Source organism: Indicator indicator, chromosome 5, assembly GCF_027791375.1.
Source record: "Indicator indicator isolate 239-I01 chromosome 5, UM_Iind_1.1, whole genome shotgun sequence".
NCBI lineage: Eukaryota > Metazoa > Chordata > Aves > Piciformes > Indicatoridae > Indicator > Indicator indicator.
The window spans coordinates 21214967-21242297 of record NC_072014.1 but is presented as its reverse complement, the minus strand read 5'-3'; the positions used below and the strand labels follow the sequence as shown (position 1 = coordinate 21242297).

The 27331-nt window shown below is 40.4% G+C and overlaps 1 protein-coding gene across 1 annotated transcript; it reads left to right on the top strand.

Moving 5' to 3' along the window:
- The first annotated feature begins 11659 nt into the window (after positions 1–11659).
- GORASP2 (golgi reassembly stacking protein 2) lies at positions 11660–26649 on the top strand. Its single transcript, XM_054380969.1, has 10 exons — positions 11660–11722; positions 18572–18652; positions 19284–19487; positions 19911–19997; positions 20459–20589; positions 21193–21325; positions 21452–21575; positions 21914–22000; positions 24025–24120; positions 25595–26649. The coding sequence occupies exons 1-10, from the start codon at positions 11660–11662 to the stop codon at positions 25912–25914; spliced, it is 1326 nt and encodes a 441-aa protein (XP_054236944.1). The 3' UTR covers positions 25915–26649.
- The last annotated feature ends 682 nt before the right edge of the window (positions 26650–27331 follow it).

Genomic DNA, 27331 nt, shown 5'->3' with positions numbered 1-27331 from the left:
GATTGCTAACTTGTGACCTGGCTCCTGAGAAGTGAGAATTGTAATTGCTGTCAGACAGCTCCCTCTGCTTTCTTAAGTGAGTACACACAGACTGGTTGCAGCATTAGAGCTAGTGTTGCAGTTGAAAGAAACCCCAATAAAACTTCTTCCTTTTGAATGCATCAGTTAAAAAAAGCTACTAGACCAGTAACTGCTACAATTTTCCTTTCCTAAAAGTTTAATTTTAGGTTGGTGGTTTTTTCTTTTGTTTTTCCCTTCTCCCAGAAATTCTGTGTCTGTAATGTAAATAATTATGCTCAGCTGTTGTTGAATGACTTCGAAACCCATGTTGATTTTCTCTATATAATTCTGCTAAGTGTACAATTGCTGGTGTACTGGAAGTGGTCCAGAGGTGAAATGGAGGTTCTCAGGGGAATTTGAAGACTTTTTCCTTTACTCTGTAGCTCAGTCCAGGACTGTTTCCATTAAGCAAAGTGGTCAAAAGAAGGAACTGAAATCACTAGATTACACCACAGAGACTTGTTTAGATACTCAGAAAAATATACATGACTTGAATTTACAACACAAATGCCTCTTCTCATCTTTTAGCAAAACAAATTAATTAAAAGAGCTTCAACAAATAGCCCTTACTTGGGACTATGTCCTCAGTTTGGGGTTTAGGTAGTGAACTACTAATTGATCTATCTTTCCACCTAGATAATGTCTACGTGAGTATAATGTATATACAAGTCTACACCTCTAGGCTTGCAACAAGAAGTTATTCTTCACTTACAAGAAAAGCTTTTCTGCTAGGCTACCTAACCAGTCTTTTACACCTCTCTTTGAATGGAAGAGTAGATTGAGAGCTTGTCCTAACACAAGAACACGAAACCAATTTGAACGCCTTGACTTTGGTGTGATTCTCAGGTACAAACGAAAGGGACAAGAGAGACAAAATGATTGGTGATGCTATACAAAAGAAGAGTCACACAGGGCCAATTTCAAAACAGTAAAATTGCCCAGCAGGCAAAAAAGTGAATATGAAGGCAATTCTGGCTGAATAATTTACAAAGTGGTAAAACATCAGAAGAAGCCAAGGTATAAGTTAACAGAATCAACACTGTGCCATTCACTGCATATAGTTTGAAATAGGTATCATCTTGCAGTATGTTGTTTTGTAGGAACACATTTGACATTGAAATGTATGTGACTGCCTACCCTCCCCTCAGTGCTTATTTATGTAACTTTCAATGCATGGGATTTTTCTATCATTAATATTTTTTCATGCACAGGCACCTGAAGAATCACATTGTGTGATTTTGTGAAGTACTCTTTATCATCTACATCACTCAACAAAGGGGGCAGAGACGTTGTGTAGAAAGGTAAAATATTCTTCTATCCACTTTGTTTACTTATATTTAGCTATCTTTAATCTGATTAATTTTCCAATAGCGTGAATGTCTGTTAAATTATGTGCTGATTTCCTAGGCTAAATAATGCATTTCATTACTAAAATAATTTGAAATGGCAAAGGGCTGAGCAAAATGGTGGAAAATATACTGTATAGAAAACTGTTGCAATGACTTGCAGAAGCAAGTAATATGAGCCAGCAGATTATTCTAACTCTACATGCTTTGAGTCTGCTCTCTGAAATGCAGATTCAACAGTCTGGGCAGCTGTTCAGTGGTTGCAACAAGGAATACCAAGGATATAGAAAAATGGAAACTTGTTTCCCTATTACACTATGAAATCAGGCTTTTATGGGCAGCTGTGATTGGATGATGGAGGTCTGGTATGTTCTTGTCCACTAAAATGAAATCACACTCACATTTCCACTTTTTTTTTTTAACCAATTACTGTTTGAAAACCTTTTATGTAGCAAGTTATGCAGAATCTTCTCATGGAAGACTCTGTGTGTGCATAGGTCTCTGTGTCAGACTCAATATCTTGATCGCTTATTCTCTAAGAAGCAAAGAAAACAATGTAAAATAATAGACCTAAATCGTATACATATAAAAATACATAAAATGTTAGAAACGTTTTAGTCATTGTTTGGTTTTGCTGTGGATTTTTTCTGTGCACTACACAGTACAAGTAAGTTTTAAACTACTTTAAAATCTAAGATGTTTCTCACATAATTCATAGTTATCCATGCTCTATAAGCCACATCATTGTAACTAACAGTACGAGTTGCTATTATTTGTAGGTATCTGGACTCAGTAGCACTTTAGAAGATACAGATATTGAATTGCTTTTAGCTGTTTCAGTAATGGTTACAACTGTTTTACAATTGACTGTAATTCCTGGGATTTAGTGGGATTGCTATCTAAAAAAACCACCACCAGCAGCAGCAGAACAGGAAACCATCATTAAATTACATTCCTAATTTATGCAGTTAGGTTGTTGGCTCTCTAACATATTAAGACCTAACAGAATAAATAAGGAGTTAGTTTAGAACTTAACATAAAAGCAAACAAACAAAAACCAACAAACAGTGACTTCATCCTTGGGGAATTCTATTGAGATTTAACGAAAATTCTGAGAAAAGGAGAGTAGTCAGTTATACCAGGAAGGGTGCAAGGATAAAGATAACGTAAAACTGAAATGAGTTAGGAAAACTGTAGAAATGTTACATTGTATATTTTAACAGGCAAAAATGACTTACAGAAAGTGGGATTTGTAATAGAAATAGATCCACTGCCTTTGGTATTTTAATATGAAAAAAATTACATCTCTAAAGTTTGTGTAAAGCCCCCAGTCAGCAGATTCTGTGTTTCCCACTGGGCTTTCAGTAGTCATTGAAGAGAAGCAGTAGGTGGAGAAAAGGCAATTGGAGGGAAGGGTAGGGGAAGAAAATAGTGCACATAGGTGTCCCATTGAGGACAGAGCTTACACTGAGACCTGGATCTGAGAATTGCTCCTAGGTAGGTCTGTGGCTGTGAGCATGTGACTCCTTCAGCTCCTGCTGGACTTGGACCTTAGCCTGCAATTTCTGACTCTTGCAGTACTCTTTGTTGTTTTTTTTCTAAGCCGTTCTGTGGCTTCCATTGAAACCAGTGGGTAAACTGCCTTTCCCCTGATCATTTCCTGGACACAGCAATTTCCTCTGTGCTTGTGTTTATTAGATTTTTTTTTTTTTATGGCAACTGCATCTTTTCTTCTTTGTGCTGACTTAAGCTGGAAAAAATCCCAAATGATCGTCTGTGCTCAATTTTCTTCAGCCATTTAACTCTTTCTATACTTGATGTTGCTTTGCCGCATCTTTCTTAGCAACTTCTCAGCCCAAATCCCTGTTCCAGCAGTGCCTGGGCTTAGGACAACATCCAAACTTGTGATGGAATTTAAAACCCATATGCATCATTCCATAGCTCACTGGGTCTGACACCATATCAAGAGAAGACACTCGAAGAAATATGGTATTTGTCTTCATGAAAACAGATAAAACAGCTTCCAGAAACATCTTTGGAAGTCTTTTGTTCATCAGTTCTCCCTAACACATAGCAAAACACTACACCTACAAGCAGGAAAAAAGGAGCCCTCTAATGGTTAAGATTCAATCAGTGTTAAGAACACCACACTCTTCGCAGTGTGCTAGACCACAAAAGTTAGTCCCTGCTGTCAAAGAGGTACTCTGGTCCTTGCAGCACTTGAACTCCTCAGCTCCAACACTGATCTGTCCAGAACAGTAAGAGGAGAGTTGGTGACCACAGGAATGAGGATGACTCCAGAAGCTGGTTGGGTCTTTCCAGCTAGTATATTACAGTAAATCACCAGTCCTGCTGATTGCAGTGATGTTTGATATATCAATCTCAAAATAAACCAAACATATTCCAGCACATCCCATGGGGATCCAGGTGGGCCCACCAGTTCTAAACGTCGCACTTTCTGGGAAAAGCATTCAAGCAGGTGGCATTAGGGAGGACCATTCTTGTCAACAGCATGGAAAAGTGTCAATGTTCTGTGTCATTTGGCTTTTGGTATGGTGATTTCAAAGGACAAACTGCTCATTTGGTTTTAAGCTCAACACACGAGTGACATTCTCTGCTGCTGCCTCTGGGACACTGCAGAAAGTAGAGCTCTGTCTGCCTGCACTAAAATGGGAAACCAAGTGAAATGGATATAGATGCCTAACTAAGGACAGGGCATTTTGGCTTGAGCTATTCCTTAGTTTGGTTTAACACACCTAGGTAGCTCTGGAGGTAACTTCTGATAAGTTTTCTTTTTCTACAGATGAATTTTGCTAACTGACCCAGGAAGTCCTGTAACATTTCCTCTTTAGAAATGCTGCAAAAAGCACTCAGATAGCAAGTAAAGGAGGGATCAACCTCAGCTTTAGCCTTGATACTTGTGAGAGGACACAAATTCAAATTTTGGGGGAGAAAGGTAGTGTACTGCATCAGGATGATACTTCTTTGAGGCTAGGCTCATAAGATCTCATTATGTTCCAAGCTTTCTCTTTCTTCTTAACCATTTTTTATTGTTTTTCGGGGGGGGGAGGTTGTTGGTGGTGGTGTTTTGTTTTGTTTTGTTTGTTTGTTATTGTTGTTGGTTCCCTCCAGTGATAACTCATTAGAGGAAAAGTCCTCTGGCTTTAACAAACTCTACCTACAGCACAATGTTGTCAAGTAGCATTCTTACCAGGATTTTAAGGTGATTATTTGAGGACTGCCATAATAGAGGATTGCCAGTCCCAACACACACATGTTGTGTTATGTTATGTTTGTTTGATTGTATTAAAACTTCCAAATCTAATCTCAGAATAAATAAAGTATATTCACAAGGTCCCAGCAGAGACATCCTGCTGTCTCAGTGATCTCATAAATAACAGCAAAAGCCTAGATACTATTTTTGCTCAAAAATTATATTTCTTTGTGGAAGATAAAACAATCGTTCTTGAGGCTTGAAGGAAAAGAAGTTATCAGCTATTGAAGCAGAAGAAAATAAATCATGGAAGACTTCTCAGGGCAAGAAGAGATAAAGGAGAGGGAGTTGAATGGCGTTTTGGGTTTTTTTTGTTTGTTTGTTTTGTTTTGTTTTGTTTTCCTGAAGAAGTAGGGATTAAAAATATCTTAAGAAATACACAGTTGTGGACTATTTCATAGAACATGTCAGGGATGCAAACAACTCAAAATCTAACAAAGACTAAAAAGATCCATTCCTGAGGCTAAAGCAGACTGCTTTCTCTGAACTAGCAATGTATGGTTTCAAGCATGGCTGGAAAGAGGCTAATGGTGTTTAGTTTGTAGCTGTCCAGAAGATGGAGAAATATGCCCTTCTGTGACTAATGAATGCATGTAGGAGAGCTGTCAGAGAGCTGGAGCTCTGTGAGCAGAGAAGAGGAATATTGTGAACAGCAAATGTAGCCTGTGGGGTCAGATCATCCTTGCCTCAGAGTCTGAGTGCAGTATTTGTCCTGTTTATCTCAAGTTCTCCATGATAACATTTGTTTTATTCCTTCTAGACCTTTGTATTTCATCTTCTTTGAAAAAAACACTAGGTAAAGCAAAATGTAGTAAAAAATCTTAATTTATGATAAAAAAAATATTGAAGTTCTCTATAGAACTAGAGCTGAAATAGGTACATAACACTCTACAAAGTACAGGACATCCAAGACACTGCAGAAGTGATTCTATAAACAAAAACTTTTCTCTTGTTTGATTTCTTATGCTGAATAAAACAGGTTTTAGCATGCCCTTAGTAAATAAAAAGAATTGCAGCAGCAAATCCCTGACTATAATCCAAGTCTCTTACTGTAAGCAATTTCTAAAACTCTGGATTTTAGGCTAACCACTTTGGCCAAAAATAATGGACAATGCATGTAAATATCATGTCATGAAGTGGTTAGAAATTACTTAATTCATCCTCCATTATGAACCCTTCTTCTGCAGCATCCCTAGCTACAGTACTCCCAAAGCCAGCTGCTATCTACAGCTGAACAGTAGCAGACCTATTAAGCCCCTTAAATACTTGCATTCTAATTCCTAAATTGGGTTGGCCAGAACCTCAGCCTTCTATAATTAAGATCCTATCAATTTTTCTATTATGAACCCTGTTTTCAGCCCAACAGAATTTAAAGAGGCTTCTTTTCTTTTTTAATGGTGAAGCAAACCAATTGTCTGTGATTTCATGTACATTGTGTTATTTTCTAGTTAATAGTCAAGTGAATCTCTGAAACATTCTGACATTTGTCATTAATTCTGTGCCCTCTCTTAACCATTCACTAATGCATCTTCTATTGTGAATACATGTACTTAAAGGTTACTCTCCTCTATTATGCCTGCTTTTAAGTCTTATGCTCTGTAAAAATGCTTAAGACTATCCTTTAGGCCAGAAAACAGGGTCTGATGGCTACACAAAATGGGAAAACAAGCCAGAGTAAAGATTGCAAGTTTAAAGTAATAACTTCTGGAAGCAGAGGAGCGAGGACGTTTACTTCACTAAACCTATTCCTGTGTTAATTTTCAAAGCTTTATAGGAGCAGTTGTCTGTTTGGGAGCTTCATCTACAGTCCTAGAGTCTCAAGTGAAAGCACTATGGCTATAGGGAGCAAGTAACTATTTTACAAAAAGCCACTCTGCCAGAAACGTGGCTCCAATGCCTTTAAGTGTCACACTTGTGCTGCTTACAGATTCATGTGAAAACCAGTTACCAGTGTCTAAGTCCAACAGAGCTACTGGGTCTTCAGCTTTGGGAAGACAGGCACAGTTATCCCATGTTATAGCCATGTTAATCACTTGTGTATGTTAAAGTAATGAAAACTTTGGTTAATTTCCTGTGTTCTCTAACAGCACCTCTGCAAATTAGCTTTGCTGAGTTTCTGGTTTCTGAAACAAAAGCCTTGATTCTGGTCTCAACTTACTCGGGGAAGAGGACTGTACATTACCTTCACATTCCCTTTCTCTGATCTGTTGATGGCATCTGCAGTTCTCCTGCCAATTACAGCAGCCAGAGGAACCGCTTTTGATAATAACCAGAGCATGACAATATTGACTGCATCTCTAATACGTGCCCATGCTGGGAGCTCTAAGGGAAAAGCAGAGAGCAATTCTGTCAGCTAGCTGAGTGTTCCCTTTACAGAGATGCAGCATGCTAGGTCTGATTCTGCTAGTGTTGTGGTCTTTCTCTCCAACTGACACAAGGAAGTTGCTTCATTTTGCCATATTCCGAAGTAAGAATTTTCTGCTGAAGGCTTATTAGCTCCAGCTCTGTCTCTGCTAGATACAAGCCACTACTAATGATCTCTGAAACTGCTTTCCCTCGCTTGTACATTAACGTAAATCAGTGATAATGCAATGAAAATGGATGGATTTTTATAGCAGTAAAAGATGTCAAGCAGTCACAACTAGGCTTTCTGAGTTTGGCATGGTCTTTTTTGCCTTGTGGATCATAAGGGGAGAACCAGCCCTGCAACATTCTCACTGGGCAGACTGTGCCTGAGAGCAACACGTCCAGCTAGTTCCTTCCTCCCATGCATTTCATTCCCTTTTCAGCTGCGCTGCAACTAATGGCCATAAAAGTGTTGCAAAAGCCCCACATAATTCTTGTATTTAATTAACTTTTAGAGCATCAGACCATATTACTGAGGATCACTAACGCTTGGCTTCCATTCAAAGTGCTTCACTGCTAACTTCTCTTTACATTTCAGACATGGTCTGGTCTTTTCACAGCTGTTCACAGCAGCAGGTAAAGAACATGTCCATTCTCATACCTCCCACATTTGTACACACACTGACTATCACTACCTTATTTTTTTATCTTTTTTTTTTTTAGATAATTTTGGTTCCAAAACACCTACTGCCTTAAACTGGGACTGTGGAGAGGTCGAGTACTGCAGCCTAATGGATGAGTGTGAGGCTTCTGTGTGTTAGCTGATGTTTACCAGCTATTTGTGCAAGCTAGAGCTATTTTTTTTTTTTTTGTAGAGCTGAAGGATCTTTTTTTTTTAAGATAATTTTGGTTCCAGAACACCTACTGCCTTAAACTGGGACTGTGGAGAAGTCGAGTACTGCAGCCTAATGGATGGATGGGAGGCTTCTGTGTGTTAGCTGATGTTTACTAGCTATTTGTGCAATCTAGAGCTACTTTTTTTTTTTTTTTTTTTTTTTGTAGAGGTGAAGGATCTGTGCTTTATGCCTTCTATTAATGTGAAGTTCTAAGGGTTGAGGGTGCATAGCTAGGTGGAGGCCTTCCAAACAGCTGTAGTTTGTTCCCTGCATGCTTGCAAAGGAGTTAAAATATTGCTAACAGAGGACTTGTTCTTAGACATACATCAGACTCTCTATGTCTCCTTCCAACCCCAGTCCTGGTCTCCTGGGACTGGACTCAACAAGCAGATGTTCTGACCTGCAGTTCCTCATCTTAGGCAATACATTAAAAGCAGGAATGACTGAGGTCATACATTGATTAGGGTATGAAAGATGTTACAATCAAGAACTATCTTATGACCCACCCTCTTCTCAATTGCTGGACACTGCTCTCTATTTCTGCCTATCTCCTTCAGTGTTTGCTTACTGGGACAATCTCTTATATTACTCTATCCATGGGAGATGTAGGCCTTCCCATAACTCTGGCAGTATTCTCTTAATTTAATTGTAAAGGCACCCATTAATTACAATTATTATATTTACCGATTCTTAATAATGCCTCAGAAGCTCTTGTTCTGGTGTATTTTTCTGTATTTGAGCTTAAGGCCATATCTGCAATAAATCATCATTTTCTGCCTGTCTTAGCCTCTAAATGACTTGGGTCAAACAGGCTGATTTGCACACTGTATTCCATTAGCTCCCTTCCTGCTTACATGTGCTTGGGTTGTTCTGTCCATCTTTGTTCCTGTTTGCCCAGCACCAACCATACAGAAGGGTTTAAGCAGGAGGGAAAAAGCAGCTGCTTTTCTTCAGCCATTGCATATCCTGCTCTGTGGAGGGATGCTGGTCCCTGCTGAAAGTGTTTGCAGCACGCTTTCTGCAAAGGGCTGCATGGCTGTTTCATCTGTTGCAAACTGAATTTTAGCCAAGAGCCACAGCTGACATTTTCAAGAAGGCCACTTCCCCATCCATCTCACTCAGACAATTGTATGCAGTCACCAAACCAATAATTTTCCATTTGCACCTGTGCCTTGTGCTTCATTATTTTATTAAAATACTAGAAGGACCCTGGTTTATTTATTAAATTCATTATTATTCTTATCAAATGATGGTGTGTTGTTATCCAGGAAGACACTCTTGCTATCTCACAACTAATTATGCCAATTAAGTTTTCATGATTTACCACAAAGCACAGCTCGTTAACTTTAATTACTTTTGTGATACAGCTGCTGAGACACATAGAGAAAGGAATAGGTAAGTTATGTTTGATACTTAATTTCTGCAAATGGACTTCATTGTCGTTAGGTCCTAAGTGATGCTTTCAGGCAATCTTGTTCCCTGTTTCCAGGTAAGTCGTGTGTCTTTTTCACTTAAGAAGGTTCTAAATGTTTCTTTTCCTTTACAGTCTAGTCTTTTGCCATAGAACATTGGACCAAGTTCAAATATATTTCTTCAGATATATCTGGTGGTTTAGTTCTGCCCTGAATAGGAATCAATGGACATTTGTAGAGAACATCTTTCTTCACTGAGGTGAAAACAGCCCAGAATGGCTGGTGGCATCTTGATGAAAAGCTGAGATGCAAGGTAAGGCAAGTGTTCCTAAGAAAAAGCATCTCAAAGTCTTTCAGCAAATGCATGTAGTTTCTGTCTCCAGCGAGAAGGTGTTGCTCTCAGCAAAGGAGGGGGTGGCATCACTGAGTCAGTCATTCAGGAGAACAGCTGGCTAGCATCTGCATCGTGGACATGGAAAACCTACAAACAATCCACAAAACTGACAGCACTTATCTAGTAGCATAGAGAGAGGTGTCATACACAAGCCACTCTTCTAGAAGAGAGAAAACACAAACCCTGTAGGAGAATTTGGATAAAAGAGTGGTGAACCACAGCTGCTGTCCCTGAATCACACTGTCATACTTCTGTCTGTCATGGACCTCTAATAGCAAGAAAGAAATTAATATGGCTGGGATTTTCCTCCTGAATCTAAATGGCATGTGAATGGAAGCATAAGATTTGCTTAAGTTAGTATAATTTTTAGCCTTGCTCATGTGACTTTTACTTTGTCCACTTACTGGATACTGTATTAAGAGTACAGAAATTTTTCCAAGATATAGGTTATTATTCACTTTGCCTTCTTACTTTGTATTATTATCTGTGGTTATTCTACAGTTGACTTTTTCTTGCAATGGTGAACAGAGACCCTGCATAGGGATGTAAGCATGCCTGAACTGGCCATGCCTGACTGGCCTCCCTGAAGAAACACTGGCTGGCTGCTCCCGTGGAAACATTTGGGCAGGCTGAGGTGGCCAAGGATGGGAGGGGTGTTGGTCCATCTCTACATGCTACACTGGGGTAAATCTGAAGCACAGTGCAGAGAGGCTTTTACTACTAACCAGTAAAAAGCTATGATGATACAGAGGCTAATTAATCCAAAAGAAGTGAGGTGTACTAACCTGAGGTTCCTTTCTGTTCTAAATTGAAAATCTTTAAAATTGTGTTCCGGTTACTTTTTAAATGCTCTTTCTGCATTACTGAAAATGACCAGTGGAGGCAGGTCTCTTTAAAGAGGTCACTTCTCTCTAGAGAGCTGTAGTACCAGACCAGGAGGCACTAGTTTGAATGGGCAAGCCGTGCAAAAATCTTCATCTAGGGACTTCCAAACCCAAGAGTCACCCCCAGCGAGGCAGAGATTATTCAGACCTTGGGTTCATCCCACGTCTTCCCGCTACGCTGCGGCAATCAAATTAGCTCAAACTGGATTTTAAGGCCAGACACGTGGTGCTTCTTCCCAGGTCGGCGCTCGTCCGCACAGAGTAGCCGCAGAGCAGATCTCTGTCACAACACCGCGCATCTGCAATGGGAATCTGTCCAAGGGGATGCTGGCCCTGATTCAGGCTGATTCAAAACCATGCTCTGGGGCAGCGTGGCTCTCCCGGGCTGCTCTGTACCAACGCTTCCACGGGGATCCAGGGTGCCATGTGCTCCCGGCCCATCCCGAGGCTTCTCTCCCTGTGCTCCAAGCGCGAGCTCGGCGCTGTCCCGCAGACCCACCAGCATCCAGAGCTCGCTGGGGCCGCAGGTTCGCCTGTAATTCCACAGAGAGCTGCACACTAGAGAGGGCAGCAGAAGGTATGACGTGCCCCAGCTTGCCTTGTCTGTGTTCTGTGCACCCATTTACTATACGTTAATTACGTAGCATTAAGATACATTAATTAACTGTGCCTGCCTGGCATAGCCTCTATTCCCGTCTCCTCAGGCAGAGGCGCTCTTGGCAGTGCCACTCTCAGCCGCCAGGGGGGGGTACTGCCCAGCAAGATGAACGGGAGAATCATGGTCTGTATCAGCCACCGTATACTGCTTTCGCCTCCCTGGGGTTGAACGGGCGAGGTTTGTCCTAGACGGCCACCATACGGCTTCTTCCGCCTCCTCGTGGCTTCTGGGGTCCCCGGCAGGGGGCGCTGCGGCGTGCCTCCCAGCATGCCCCGTGTGCGTCGTGGCCCGGCCCTCCGGAGCCGGGGCGGGCGGGGGGAGGAGGGAGAGAGTGCCACGTCCCTGGTGAGTGGGGCTTTGTGCGGGGAGTAGCGCCGCCGCCCCCAGCCATGGGCACCTCGCAGAGCATCGAGATCCCCGGTGGGGGTACCGAGGGCTACCACGTCCTGCGGGTAAGGGCGGCGGGGAGGCGGGCGTGCTCCTCGGTGGCCATTAGGTTGGCAGCGGCCCTTGGGCCCGGCGGCCTCCCTCTCGGTGGGTCCGCTTTCGAGGAGCTCCCTGAGCCGGGTGGCGTCGCGGTGTTTCCCGCTAAGCGGGGACGCGCTTGGGCAGCTGCCGGGACTCCCGCCGTGCGTGGCTGGGGCTCCGCCGCGGCTCGTGCGCCGGTGGAATCTGCGGCGGGGCCCGCGCTGCCGGCTCCCTGTGCCGGCGGCGCTGGGAAGCTGCCGCCCCGCTCTCCGCGCGGGGCTCGCTCTGTGCTGCCTTCGCCCGGGACTTACCCTCCCAGCGCGGAGCTGCCCACGGCCTGCGCTGTGACCCGGCCCGCGGCGGCAGCCCGGACGGCTCTGAGACGCCTTGTCGCCAGAAGAGGTCTGGGTGGCCCGGACTGCGCTGTCAAGTTACGCCGTCTGCGCTTCAGGTTGTGAGCGGGACAGGAGAGCGATGCTGCTTTTTGTGAAGCCTTCGAGGGCAAGGCAGCTTCTGGTCTAGGAACTGCTGTTAGCACGCTGGCTTGCACACATTCAAACTGTGGTTTAAGAACTGCAGCCCCCTAGGTGCCTGTCTTGGATAACACGTCAGGCGGTATCTTGATCTGAACTGTAGCTGCTTGACACAAAACTGGGAGGGGTGGCTGACACCAGAGGAGGCTGTGCTGCTCCAGCATGACCTGACAGGCAAGAGAGTTGGGCAGAGAGTAACCTTGCGAATCTCAACAAGGGCAGGTGTAGGGTGCTGCAGCTAGGGAGGAGTAACACCAGGTGTCAATACAAGTTGGGGGCTGCTCTGCTGGAAGACAGCTCTGTGGAAAAAGGCTTGGGAGTCCTGGTGGGTAAGAATTTCACTATGAGCCAGCAATGTGCTGTTGTGGCTAAGAAGGGTAATGGTATCCTGGAATGCATCAAGAAGGGGAAGGTTTTCCTCCTTCTCTACTGTGTCCTGGTGAGATCCGTCTATAGTACTGTGTCCAGTTCTGGGCTCCTCAGTTCAGGGAACTGCTTGAGAGGGTACAGCAAAGGGCTACAAAGATGGTTAGGGGACCGGAACATGCATCTTAGAAGAAAGGCTGAAGAATTTGTGGCTTTGTAGTCTGAAGAGAAGATTGAGGTGGGATGTTACAAATACTTAGAAATATTTAAGAGTGGGTGTCAAGAGAATGGGGCCAGTCTTTTTTTCAGTGGTGCCTAGTGACAGGACAAGAGATAATGCGCACAGGCTTGAGCAGTGGAAGTTCTGTCTAAACATAAGGAGACAATTCTTTATGTTGAGGGATGGTTGATCACTGCCCAAATAGGTAGTGAAGTCTCCATTTCTCAAGTCATTCAAAGCCTGCCTGGATGCTCTGCTGTGCAACCTGCCTGAGGTGAACCTGCTCTATTGGAGGGGTTGGACTAGATGATCTCCAGAGGTCCCTTCCAAGCCCTGTGTTCAGTGATTCTGTGTGACCCTTTGACAGTAGTTCCAGGGATCAAGGTATTCAAATAACAGACGTTACAGCTGCTAGAGATATATTAATAGTGAAGGCAATGCTGCTGTTTTTCTTATTTACATAGTTTTTGTTATCTGATGCACTGGGTGGTAGCAGTAACTTGGGAGTTACTAATAGCCTTGCCTGCACCACAGCACTTTTGCTACTATAGATGAGAGTATGAGTACCCTTACCATAGGCAATGTGCTGGGCTAGCTTTGTGTTGACATTGGACTTTCTTGGATCAACGCTGTCTAGAGCTACCCCACATTTTAAATATGTAAAAGAGCACAACACCTTGATTCATATGAATACTATTAGTTAGTACTTCCTTACTTGTTTTAGCTTGCTAGCATTGAGCTACAACTGTATGTTGAATACCATGGTGAAGAAAGAAGAAAAATCATCTTTCAAGTGTTATAAAATGCAGCTGTAGTGCTTTTAAGAAGCAAATATGTAAGTTCTGATCAAACCCAATGTTAACATTTACATACAGGCTAAAGTTGTAATGGTCTTTTTTGTTTCTCTTTTCATATTGCTAATATAGATCAGTCCGATGTTACTAATACATGACAATTCATTGGTCTTTTCCCCACCAAAAAAAAAGAATTTTTGAAGTTTGGGAAAAGTGGCAGACTTTTTAGTTCACTATAATGTGAATATCATGTGCTTTTTGCTTTTGAGGGTGTAAAATGAGTAACTACTCTCTAATTAGAATATCAGTTATGTTTAATTCATCATCATACTGTTTATTTAAAGCATATTAGTAAACTAACATGCATTTCTTTTATGAAGTATAATTCACTAATTTTTTTCTTGTAATCCTGCTTGAATCTGTCACCTTTTATTATTCATTTAGGCACTTTTTGGTTGCAGTGTTGTTGCCTTGACTTGAAGTGATGGTGTTTGATTGCCAGTCTTTGTAAATGTAGTTGGTAGGTGCACATTAAGGAAGCTGGTTTCTCAGAAGACAGCCATATTTACATTAAATGCAGAAATGGACCCACCTGTTGTCTCAGTTTCTGTTTTTGTTTCTGTTTTTCACTGCCTTGTCTTCTTGGTGATATCTTCAGATGCCATAAGAAGGAGAGATTAATTTTTTTTCTGTGGACAGGCATCTTAAATAGCATCATGATCCTAGTCTAACAGGAATCAGGCTTTTGCTTATATGTAGTGGCAGTATAGCTTTAGAGTAGAGAAAAATTCTGAAATTTCGCAGCCATAATTTGAATAATATTGAAATACATGTGGCATACAAGTGACTAGATTTTTTTTTTAGAGATTTTCCTAGCTTAATTTTCCAGTTGGAATTCTGTAGTAAGTTCATTACACTCTCTTGTTGTGTGAATGCTCTGTCTGCATGGCTTTTGGTAAAGCCGGGGCTTGAGCAATGCTACTATTTTGATTTGAGATTAGACTTTCTTTCCAAGATCAGTATTTTAATCAGAGAAATGGAAATGGTGAAAGGAAAAGAGCTGTCTTTTAGATCTAATTCAGGTAAGGTTCTATTTCTTGGATAACACCAAATTTCTGTAAATAGTATATCACAGTTGTTTTTGAGATTCCATTAGCTGATGGAAGAAATGTGAGAAAAATTTTCTAGTAAGAAATTGTGTGGGGCAGATAATGAAAAGGGTGTTAAAAGGGCATGAAACAAGGGCATGTACATGCTGCTTCCCAGCAAAACTGGTAGCAAGTTTCTTGCACTGCTTGCTTCAGATAGGATGAGGACAAAACCATTATTCATTTCTGGTGTAATTTTTGCAGTTTACTTTAATATTTTTGGCTGCTCCTGCAGGATTTTTCATTGTGAGCTTTATTGTCAGTGCACTTGTAAGAGGAAATAGGAACACTCAGGACTGAAGCATTGTTGAGGGAAAGCAATTTCAGCATATGCATACTTGACAGGAAAGGTTGCTGTGGGGTCACAGTGTTGGAGTTGAAATGTAGCTTTTTTTTTTTTTTTTAAGGAAAAGTTACAAAATCTTTTGTTGAACTAGTCTCTTCATAGGTAGACCTAATAATCAGTCATCTGTTGGAAACGATTCTGTGGAATACATTTTTATTCATTGTATATGCTTTTACTGTTAAACTTAATTTACTGGTTCATGTAGTCATAAGTCTTGGGGAAGAGTGGCTGGAAAGCTGCCGGGTAGAAAAGGACCTCAGGATGTTGTTTGACAGCTGGCTGAATATGAGGCAGCAGTGTGCTGAAGTGACCAAGAAGGCCAGCAGCATCCTGGGTGGTATCAGAAATGGTATGGCCAGCAGGACCAGACAAGTGATTGTCTGCTGTACGTGGCTCTCATGAGGCCACACCATGAGTAGCGTGTTCAATTTTAGGCCCCTCATTACAGTCCAAAGAAACTGGGGTTGTTTGGAGAAAGGGAGGCTCAGAGGAGACCTTACAGCTCTCCACAACTACCTGGAAGCTGTAGTGAGGTGGGCATCATTCTCTTCTCCTAAGAGAAGTAACAAGTGATAAGACAAGAGGAAATGGCCTTGAGTTGTGCACAGGTAGGTTTAGGTAGGTTTAGGTTGAGTATTAGGGAAAATTTCTTCCCCAAAGTGTTGTCAAGCATTGAAATGGGCTGCCCAGGGAAGTTGTTGAGTCACCATCCCTGGAGGTGTTTAAAAGACAAGGACGTAGTTTATTGTGGTGGACTTTGCAATTCTGGGTTTACAGTTAGACCTGATGATCTGAAGGTCTCTTTCAACCTAAACAATTCTTTGATTCTATGTAAGAATTTTTGTCTGTGAGAGATTTGCATGCTACTGTGTTATGGTCTGTTATCCCTAAATGATGCTAAACAGTGGTACACAAAGTTTAAATTTCTGACTTTTTACCTGAGTGCTTCAGTTCGTTGTAGTAGAGATACAAACATGTTGTCATAAAGAGGTGACTTAAAATGTGAGCCTCCCTTTAAAATTAAAAGCTGAAGTTAAATTCTCTGTGTTAAAATAAAATTTGATGTTATGTATAGGGAATTTATTACAAAAAGCTTATAAAGCTTTTTCTCTTGAAAACTGGGTGTTTCATAAAGAAATTCAATACTGTTACACTGTGTGATGTGTGAATATGTTATTAGCTGACAGAAATTAAGTAAAATAGATTCTCTTAGACCTAAGAAGAACTGCTTATACAAAATACATAATGAAATTTTACTACCAGCTACAGAGTGAGTGGAAGAACTACCAAAAAAACTTTTTACAACATTTTGTTGGTAATAAATGTTAGAAAACATTTCTTACATGGGAAAACAAAGGCTTCAGAGCTTCTGCTCTTTGAACATTGTTTATTTAGTGCTTGAAGCTAAGCATCTGAAAATTTAAGCAGACAAGTTATCTGACTTTTCAATCTGCTTCTGAATATTGGGGTTTCCATGCCTAATTCCATTTACAGTAGCAGTGCTCGCTTGAGGCTTAGATTCGTGAACATTGTGTTGCTGAGCAACCTTATAACAATATGTATAGGCATAGAATGATAGTGTTGGGAAGGGTGTTAAACAGAGAGAAACTTCATATATTTACCAAGAAAGTAAGTTTTTCTAGTAATCTAGTAATGTGGATTAAAAGTGGTGTCTTGACCCCGGAACTTTCTCCCTGTTTAATTCTTGACAGTGAATTAAAAGTGAAATAATTAGTGTGTAATCTATGGTCAGCAGCCCTACTCTCATCTCGATGAGAAACTGAAGTCCTGCAGTGTTGTATGAAGCTGAAAGTGTCATACAGCTCTTCTTGGCTTTCTGACATCCAGCATTCTTGATAGAGGCCTTATCACTCTCTCTTAACAAGCTCTGGTGGTGGCAGTCTCACAGTTTTCCCAGGTAGTCCATTCCACTGTGTTTCCTCTGCTCTTAGAAACTCACAGCATTTACTCATGGGTGTCTGTAACTTACCTGTCTGAAATAACAGCTGGCTTTGAGAAAATTAGGCTTCCCAAACTGTCATGAATGGTATCTTGCCTGCAGTGGCATCTGTTGTAAATGATACTACTTGATTGTTTCTCAGTCCTTATTTAATTACAAGGGCAAATCGCTGAATATCTGTTTGGGGCATACAGTAAAGCTGCACAAAGCCAGGTTCTCAGGATGCCTAGAGTTCATGTATGTATCCATGGAATTTTGATTTTTATCATCTTTGTGCCCTGTATTTCCTAATGTCTCTGGTTATTCTTTGTTACGGTGGTTCTTGGAAGAGAACCACACCCATAGATCTTTGAGCAGAGAGCTATGCTGTGCATTTGGTTGTATGACGGTGATGAACTGGCTTGAAAATAAGGTGGTATGACATCAAAAACTCTCTGTGACTGTTACGCAGAGCTGGGCATGTCACCTCTTTAAGGGGGAGGATTTTCATGTGAAACAAACTTGGAAATAACGTTTTGCATTTCTGAGACTGCCAGGCATAAAAATGCTTTTCCACCAGTGATGTTGGCCCCAAACAATCTAGGGAAATCGGAGACTTTTTTTGACTGAACCTGTGCGTTCCAGCATGAGGAAATGTGATGACAGAGGGATGCAGCTACAGGTTTCTGAGGTGCATGTATGATTGATGGAACTAAGAGCTTAGATACATCTTCCTGGTAGTTTTTACATGGCCACTTAAACATCTCTGCATGGTTTGTTTCTAAGATTGTGATGAATTCGAGGGAAGGTGTTTGACATCTGAATATACTTTTTGCAAACTAATCATTCAGAACTTGGAAAGTCTTGCAGGCCCTTCACTGGCTTGGGCCAGACTATAAATAATCTAATTAGAATAACCTATACATCCCAGGTGTCAGTGAGCTTGACATTGATGAGTGCTGAATGCATGTAATAGTGAAACAAAAACACCACACTGGCAAAATGTTTCTCAGTTACTCTGCTTGGAATTTATAAGCATACTTTAAGCTGCTGGGAGCAATGTGTATCCACATTGTAGCCTTGGTTGCTTTATTTGAGCTGCCATGGTTGCCAAATTGCATATATCCCTTTCTTACAGCTTGTTGGTATATTAATAAATCACTGGTTGTAAAGATGCCCTTTATGTCTCAAGAATGTCAACAGGTGATGATCATGAGATAAAAACCCATGCTCACATAGATGTGATACTTTTTCCTCTAGTAAGCGTAAGATAAAACGCAAGGTCCAACATTGGTACTTCAGTAGCAAGATACTGCTTTTCAGACGTTTTTTTCAGAATTCATTAAGCTTGTCCTTTGGCTATAATCTTCATTGGAATAAATATCTACAGTTTATCTGGAACTACACTTTGCACAAATAGAAATGTAATTCTAATCTGTGCATCAGCTTTGGCGTGTACTTGCTGAATTCTTGTTTAATTTTGTTAGGTACAAGAAAACTCACCTGGACATAGAGCTGGACTGGAGCCGTTCTTCGATTTTATCGTGTCCATCAACGGTTCAAGATTGGTAAGCGTTGCTATTTTATAACTCTGAATGTAGTCCATGTGTTGAGAATCTTACAAGGTAAACCAATGCATTTGTGTTTTTTAAATCTGTGTAACATATTTCTCATTAGTTTAAAATGAAAAAGCCTAACTGCATCAGAAATTAATTTCCTTCACCTGCAGTTAAAATTCTATCAAAACTTTATCTGGAGAATGAAGATGCAGACAGACATGCTCTTTGCAGATGTTTGCACCCACAGAAGGTGGCACTATCTACTGATCCACCAGTAGCTGCTTGTGTTAGTGTCCCCTTGGTTCTGTCTGTAATGCTGCTTGTGTGAGAACTTGCAAACTCATTTCGGTCAAAATAGGTTGTCAAAGCTGTTAGCTGGGCAGAAATCAAGAACATTTTCAAGCAGATTTGTAATGAGACAACAAGCTGTTACTTTGAAAGCCCAGATTTTTGCCAAAGTCATATTCTAGAATTGTGGAGGGACTGGAAACTCATTATGAAGTAGCTGTGGACACATATTCTGCTAATGCAAAGTATTTATAGGAACTTTGACTTTTTCTGAACTTTTGAGTTGAGTGGTGCTATAGAACTGGATGCTTGCTCTGTTAAACACTAAACCAAACTCTCTGAACGTTTGCAGAATAAAGATAATGACACTCTTAAGGATCTGTTGAAAGCAAATGTTGAAAAACCTGTAAAAATGCTGGTGTACAGCAGTAAAACACTGGAACTGAGAGAAACATCAGTGACCCCTAGCAACATGTGGGGTGGACAAGGCCTGCTGGGCGTGAGCATTCGTTTCTGCAGCTTTGATGGGGCCAATGAAAATGTATGGCATGTTTTGGTACGTGTGGACTTCAAGTATTTTTCTTACTGTTGCTTACTGTTAAACTATTAATCTTTTTACTGAAAAGTGTCTTACAAGGGGGTATACAAGCTGTGAGATCAAATTGGTATGTTTTCTCTTGGTTGATTTTTTTGTTGTTGTTTGTTTTGTTTGGAAAGGCTTTTCCATTAGAACTGTGTGTCTCTGAGTATATTATCAAATCTTGTAGTTAAATCAGTGGATTTGTACAATACTCAGGGATCCTTGTAGTGATATCAAGCAAGACTGTCAGCTAGTCAGTTTGACTAACACAGTGACTGTTTTAGTGTGCTGAAAACTTGACCATTTTGTCTGACTCAGAACTTGTGTGAAGTGTGCATCTAACTGTTCTGCTACGCAGACAGTTAAGTAGAGTTTTGTAACTTTCCGTCTTTAAACTAGGAAGTGGAACCAAATTCTCCTGCTGCATTAGCTGGACTTAGACCTCATAGTGACTATATCATTGGAGCAGATACTGTCATGAATGAGGTAAGTATATAAAAATAAGATTTTTTGATGGAAAAAAATTGTACCAGAGCAGTTTGAAACATCCCCAGTTCTATCTCCATTCAGTGGTAATGGAAATAAGCCAATGCTGAGGAAGGAGTCTTGGCATACTGCTTCTTCTTTGTGCTTAAATGTAATTTTGGAAATAAAAACTGCTCTTGAGTATCTTCATTAAGCCAGATAGAAACCTTTTTTTTATACTTCAATATTAATATTTCAATTAGCAGATTTTAAATCTGTATTGGACCTTGTTTTCTGTGTTGTGCTGGCGAAGCACATTTTAAAGTTGTCATTGCGATAAAATGGCAGCGCTGCAACAACTGCAACATGTTGCAGTTACTGGATTCCATTAGACTAAATTAAGGACTTGGAAGATGATTTTTCTAATGTCAAATGATAAAATAAGGACAATGAAGTCTTTATTCATCTTTATCCTTTTTCAGTCTGAAGATCTCTTTTCCCTTATTGAAACGCACGAAGCAAAGCCATTAAAACTTTACGTGTACAACACAGACACAGATAATTGTCGGGAAGTGGTGATCACTCCAAATTCTGCTTGGGGTGGAGAAGGCAGGTAAGGAGACAATATGCTATAGGGGGAGATGAGGCAACTTTCTCGGAGCCTAAAAGCTGCTTGCCTAGGTTTTTTACAAAGACAGGAAAAGAGTGGTTTTATATCAAGGGCATTTCAGCTATAATAAATAATGAATTTACTTGGAATTCAGATGTAGTTACTAATGGGGGTGTGTATCTAAACAGGAAATGAATTAGTGTTGAAATGCACCAAGTGCAATGGTTTCTATTTGCATGAGGCTTCAATGAGTCGTTGAGCTGTGGGATATTCTTAAAATACTGCATTGTAACCAGAACAGAGGACTTCAAATAACAACTGTGATTTGAATTCTAAGCTATATACCTGATACAGCTGCTTGGTTTAAATAACAATGAAATTTATTTTGTGCTAAATATTTATTGCTGAAAGCTACATAATTTCCTTTCAGTTGTCTCATGTTGATTATTTCTCCATAGAAAGTGAGACATTCGGAGGGGGATTGAAAAGTTGTACAGAACTTACCTTGAAACCTGCTGGCATATTGAGTCATTCATGCCTTGCTTCCTATGGAGACTGTAGTTGTAAAGTCCCTTTGCTGACTTTTAAATGTTTGTATTTTAAAAGCCTAGGGTGCGGCATTGGTTATGGATATTTGCATAGGATACCTACACGGCCCTTTGAAGAGGGAAAGAAAATTTCTCTCCCAGGACAGTTGCCTAGGGCATCTCTCAGTCCCCTCAAAGATGGCTTCACAGAGGTAAGTTGTAGTCATTTCTTTGGTTTGGCAAAAATAGATTGTGATGTTATAATGCTTTTCTACTTCTGTTGGTTCTTGTAGAAACAAACCCTAATGATGTAACTTTCTTTTTTTCCTTTCAATAAGGTTCAGCTGTCATCAATTAATCCCTCAGCCACATTACCCCCTGGCCCAGCAGGCCTTGAACAGAGTCTTTCAGGACTTTCTATTAGTTCACCCTCAACTACTGTCAGTAATGTTCCCAGTACAGGTCAGTATGGAAGCAACTGACTTCTGAAATGCATGGGGGTTTGATTTTTTTTGCATTCATAGAGGTTTCTGTCAGTTTAATAGAAGGCAGAAGCAAATAAAATTTTCTTTCTCAAACTTTGTTTAACAACTTGCCCTACTTGCTCACAAAATAATTGCAAACAGCTTCTGTCAGAAGTACAATGTGTATTATTTAGAATACTGGTTTTCTTCAGCAACGCTTTTTGCGGTTAAGTCAAATAGTAATTCTTTTGTAAGTAATTAGTTGTACTCCTTGAGGAAGGGAGCTGAAGCGTGGTATGCTTAAAATTAATGTTATTTTCCTGTATGCTTCACCAGGTGTTCCAACAGTTCCATTATTACCACCACAAGTCAGTCCGTCCCTTACCTCTTTGCCAGCAGTTAACCCAGCAACTACATTACCAGGTGAGTCGGTAAAATTTCTTAAAACATTTCTGAAACAAAAATCTTAATAAGGAGCAAGGGAAGGTAGCTGTCTTTTCCATTCCTTTTGGGGGACAGCAGGGTATTTCCTCATACAACTTACACATTTCCTATTATACAAGCATTACCATGTTAAGAACTTATTTATTCATGTAGAGTATATGCACAGCGTGTCTGTAGCACAGAGGACTGAGTTGACAGTAAAGTTTACAATCATTTGCATTTTTGGCTCCCTGCACAATAGTTGTAAGACATAGATTTCTCAGAAGGTATTAGCTTTGCTATTTGCATCACTTCTTTATTTGATACATTGTTACTTTCCATAGTTCATAAATTGTACGTTGCAAAATACTTCTCAAATAGCTTCAGTTTCCAGTTTGTCCCAGACATTCTCATTAGAGAAGAAATTCTCATTAGAGAAGAAATAGGCATGTCTTGCCTATTTCTGCGTTTCTTTCACCTATAAAACTTCCAGTTTAGGAAACTTCTAATAGTCATCCTGATTATTCTTCCTAGTATAAATAGAGGGCTAGCAATATAGAACTGTGTGTTGCGGTTATTGGGTTTTTAAAAATTATTTAGTATTTTTTAAACTGATACAACAAAAATAAGGGTCTGTCTATGAACTGACATATGTTTATTTCCTGCTAATAATATCAATTTCAGAATTGTTCACAGTGGGTAGGATGAGGATTGCCCTGTAGTTGGTGTGCTGGCACAGGACTCAACCTGTTCCAAAGCACTGAAAGAGTTGTATCTTGTTTTGTATGCTGTGAGACAAGTAGATGAAGATTTGTCTAAACATTTTAAGTAATGCAGGGAAATGTGCTCTAACACAGAAAAAAATATGTAGTAGAGCTAAGCGCATGCAGACAAGAGCAGAGAATTTTGATCTTGTACTACATAAAGAAAATGGCAAACTACTATGAAGTTCAGCTCCTGTCAATGTACTTTTCTTCCCCAGTCCCTGTCTACACCTTCCCCCCAAATCTGCAAATAGAAATTTTCTTTTCATCTTGTTCTCTAAATATATCGTTGTTTCCTTGAAAGCTACATTTCTTGCAGTTTGCATATATAAGAAGTTTAAAATTTGAGTGGATTTATGTGAAGTTCAGCATTTTTCAGACTTGGAAAAAAAGTTCAAACCAAAGTTGCTTGTAGCTGAGCTGAAAACCCTTCAAATCATATTATGTCAGCCTTTTTGGCTAATGAATTGACAGGTAAAGATGACTGGTTTTTAGTCAAAATCTGTGTACAGTGGCCTTGCTTTAAGATTTTTTTCCCCTCTATCTTATTACTTATCTATTAGTATCAACAGCTTATTTCAGAATTGGCCTTCTCTGAGCTAAACGCAAAGTAGGAGTAGAGCCCTGAGGCCAGAAACGCAGCTCTTCTAAGACAGGAAATTCAGGAGCAGAAAGATGCTCCGTAGCAAACACAATGATGGAACAGCAGGTGTTCTGTTCATCATATGCTTCTCTTCTATTTTCAGTCTTTCCCAATTTTGAAAGTTACTCTGTCTTGCCTTTTCTATATATTTTTATGTGCAACTCTAGTAAGGAACTAAGTAGAAAAGACTAATCATCGACCTTCTGATCTCTGAGATTGCTTACTCTATGTATTTCATCCTTTTCCTATGTCCTACCTTTCAAATTAGGACTGGAGGGTTTCTGATACAGCGCTGCTGTGAAATACCTACCTTTGTTAAAAGCTGAACTTGGAATGCAAACCTATTAATTCCTTGAAATAAGATTCTGCTTTCCTTAGAAAAATCTGAAAGATTTGGATTATGTATTTGCTAGTCTGATCTTCCTGTAATAGGTAGCTGTTTTCCCTCTGCAACTTAAAACCTGAAACTCAGGTGAATTTGCATTCTTATATGTAAAATTCACAATCAAGTTACAAAGCAATACAAAATAACTTCAAATAGTAATAAGATCTCAGATAAAATTAGGGGAAGAAAAAAAAAAAAGCTTTCAGCTCTAACTTTTCCACTTTTCTTTTAGGTCTGATGCCATTACCAACAGGGCTTCCCAACCTGACTGATCTGTCCAAACTTAATTTACCTGCACCTCACATTGTTCCAGAAATCATACAGCCTGGTATGTGCTTCTGTGAAGTGAAACATTGTAAAATAGTGTGTCTCTTCTTTATAATCCTTGACACTCTCATTTAGAGTCATCTGGTGGAATCCTGAAGAGGATAAATTGAGTGTTTGCTTGAGATAGGAGTTGACAGTAGTGCCCAGATGAGGTAAACAAGGAATATGTCTTTAGATGAGATAATTTTAAACCTGTGCCTGTATTTAGTCATTACATCTTATATTACCTTATTTATCACCTCAAAATAGGTTGTGCCAAGAATGAAAGTATGCAGTTTTATGTGTAGGAGAAAATATGAGGTGTTTCCTTGCATGCTAGATGAGGAGATTGAAGCATTAAAATGGAATGCCAAAGTACAAAGTAATACTAGATTTATGGCTTTGAATAAACCAAGACTGCTGAAGGTGGACATGGAGTGAACAAAAAGAAACTGGAAGCTTATATGGAATAAGGTTTTTGTTAACTTCTTGTTTCTGGCAGTTTCAGTGAATGCCAAAAAATCTAATCATCAGTATTAATTTTATTAAATAATCAGCCCTCTGGGGAGATAAAAGCGAACTTGAGTTTATTCTGAATTCATCAATTCTGAAATTGAAGTCCAAGAAGGACTTGAGGGTGCTGTTTGATGAAGTGCTTGATATGGCTGGCAATGTGTGCTGGCAGACCAAAAAGCCAGTGGTATCCTGGCCTGCATCAGAAGGGGCAGGTCAAGGGAGGTGATTCTGTTCTCCTAAGATCCAGCCTGGAGTACTGTGTCCAGTTCTGGGGTCCTCAACACAAGAAGGACATGGATCTGTTGGAGAGGGTCCAGAAGAGGGTTACAAACATGATCAGAGGTCTGGAACACCTCTCCTAGGACAGGCTGAGGGAGCTGGGTCTGTTCAGCATGGAGAAGACTCTGGGGGACCTTATAGAGGCCTTCCAGTACCTGAAGGGGGCCCATGGAAAAGCTGGAGAGGGGCTCGTTATGAGGGCATGTGGTGATAAGACAAGAGGCAATGATTTTAAACTAGAGCAGGATCTAGAGCAGGTTAGATTTAAATTGGACATTGGGAAGAAGTTCTTTTTTATGAGGGTGGTGAGGCATTGGAACAGGTTCCCAGAGAAGTTGTGGATTCCTCATTCCTGGAAGTGTATAAAACGAGGCTGGATGAGGCTTTGAGCAACTTGGTCTAAGTGGGAGGTGTCCCTGGCTGTAGCAGGGGGGTTGGAACTAGATGATCTTTAAGGTCCCTTCCATTCTATGATTCTATGCAATCTGAAAAGCATCAGGCTTGGAGCTAGCCTGCTGAGTCAGTGTTCCACATGTCATGCTTGTGCTAAGTTCCGAAAGCTTCCTCCTCTTCAAGAGCAATAGGAGATTAGAGATGGTAACAATTCCAAGCAAACAGAGCTTCTATCCAGATCTGCCTCTGGTATGCAGCACCTCACTTTCTTTCTCTTTTTTTTCTTTTTTTTTTTTTTCTCTCCTTAGGTTTGCCACCCCTTCCCTCCTTGCCACCTCTGAATCTAGTGGGAATAACACCTCTGTCAATGTCACCCAAATGTGTTCCTCTGGTTCCTTTGGCCACAGAGCCATCTACAGTGCCTGCAGATTTGCTTCCCTCCATTACTCAAGCTGGAGGTTTTTCCATCGACCCTGGCACTACTGTAAATGTAGAACAGACCTCTACACTTACCTTGGATAGCGCTACCCCAACTTCTAAGGCAACTATTGTTGACAGATCAAGTGAATCTTCTACAGTTAATGAGAAAACATCTGGAGTCACAGATATACAAGCTTCTGAATCATAACTTCAGATCACTCTTGGATTGGCTTGGTATTTATTTAGCCATGGGATACATATTCAAAGAGCAAGTTATCGTTAATTTCATACTAGTTTGTACTTAATCTTTAGGAGTCCTGTAAATAATATGGAGGTATAATAAAAATAAAAAGGGGTTTATAAAGTGTGTATGATGGGAGGAGAGGAAGAGTACTTGTATGTAACCAAAACCAAAAAAAAGTCAAGGTGGTAGATAGAATTCCACTGCCAAACTTGGAGGTGTGTGTTTTTAATATAGGCTGACAGCCTTAGCCTGCTAGGTCTGTCCTTGCTTATAATTAGCAATTTTTGCTTCTGATGGAAATGAAGCAGTTCTTGCGTGTGGCATTTACATACCATAGTTCTTGTTCTTTGCAAGTATCTTGTTACTACAGTGGGGATGAGAATGCTTATTCTGAATTGTAAATTTTAACACTGCAAAACTTCCACCTAAAGATATTTCTATTAAAGTTGCTGAGTGACCTATTAACTGACATCTTGTTATTCAGCTTGTACACAAATCTTTATTTTCAATCTCTTGAGAGATGCTCGAGCCATGTTTTGTGAGTGTTGCTGCGTCGTTTCATACTCCCACTGTAAAATGGCATTTGGAAGGGAATTACAGGAAATGTTAAATGTAGCACACAATTTGGCACTTCCTGACTACTGTAAGACAAAGTAATGGATTAACCATAGATACAGCAATAAATTCCTGGAATTTTATCCTTTGTGTGGCAAAATAGCACATTTATTTGTTTAATGCTTAAATTCTCATTTAACTGGTTTTAGCTCATCCTTCTAGCACAGACTTATGAAAGGGATCCAAGAGGGAATGCCAGACTTCATAATGGCAGGTAGGATCAGCACTACAGTTAGATCCAATGCAGCAATGAGTCATGAAGTCTGCCTCCATGTGATTCATACTTGGCTTTTTAAATTGATGTTCAGGATGAAAATTGTAGATTAACTATATATTATACACTCCTCTGAACGACTTTGTGTGCTGTACTTCAGCCGATAGTCTTTGCTCTGGGTATCAGGTACAGTTGGTGTGGAAAAGTATTCTGTACTCCTTCACTACTGGGATTTTTATGTGTTTGCTACAAGCATATGCAAACTTTGGCCATATCATCAGAAGGCTGGAGCTCAAGTCTGTCTCAACAGCTACATAATCCCTTTTGGAATTGTAGTGTGACTGATCACTGTCTGGAATAGTAGTTGCTTCTAACTGCTGATCATAATGTCTTCAGGAATTAGTTTGAGTGGAAGCCTTATCTCTAATACCTGTTCATCCTGTCTTGTCCTTATCACTTAAGTATTTATCTTTGCCTCATGACTGCACATTTCCTAGCATCTGTTATGTCAAAAGCCTGTATCAAAGAGATCCCAAATACTGCTTTTTTCCC

Coding starts and splice junctions, on each gene's coding strand:
- GORASP2 (XM_054380969.1), top strand. CDS start 11,660: ATGGGCACCTCGCAGAGCATCGAGATCCCCGGTGGGGGTACCGAGGGC. Junction 21,326..21,451: donor TCAAAGATGGCTTCACAGAG/GTAAGTTGTAGT, acceptor CCTTTCAATAAG/GTTCAGCTGTCATCAATTAA. Junction 22,001..24,024: donor CCCAGCAACTACATTACCAG/GTGAGTCGGTAA, acceptor CTTTTCTTTTAG/GTCTGATGCCATTACCAACA.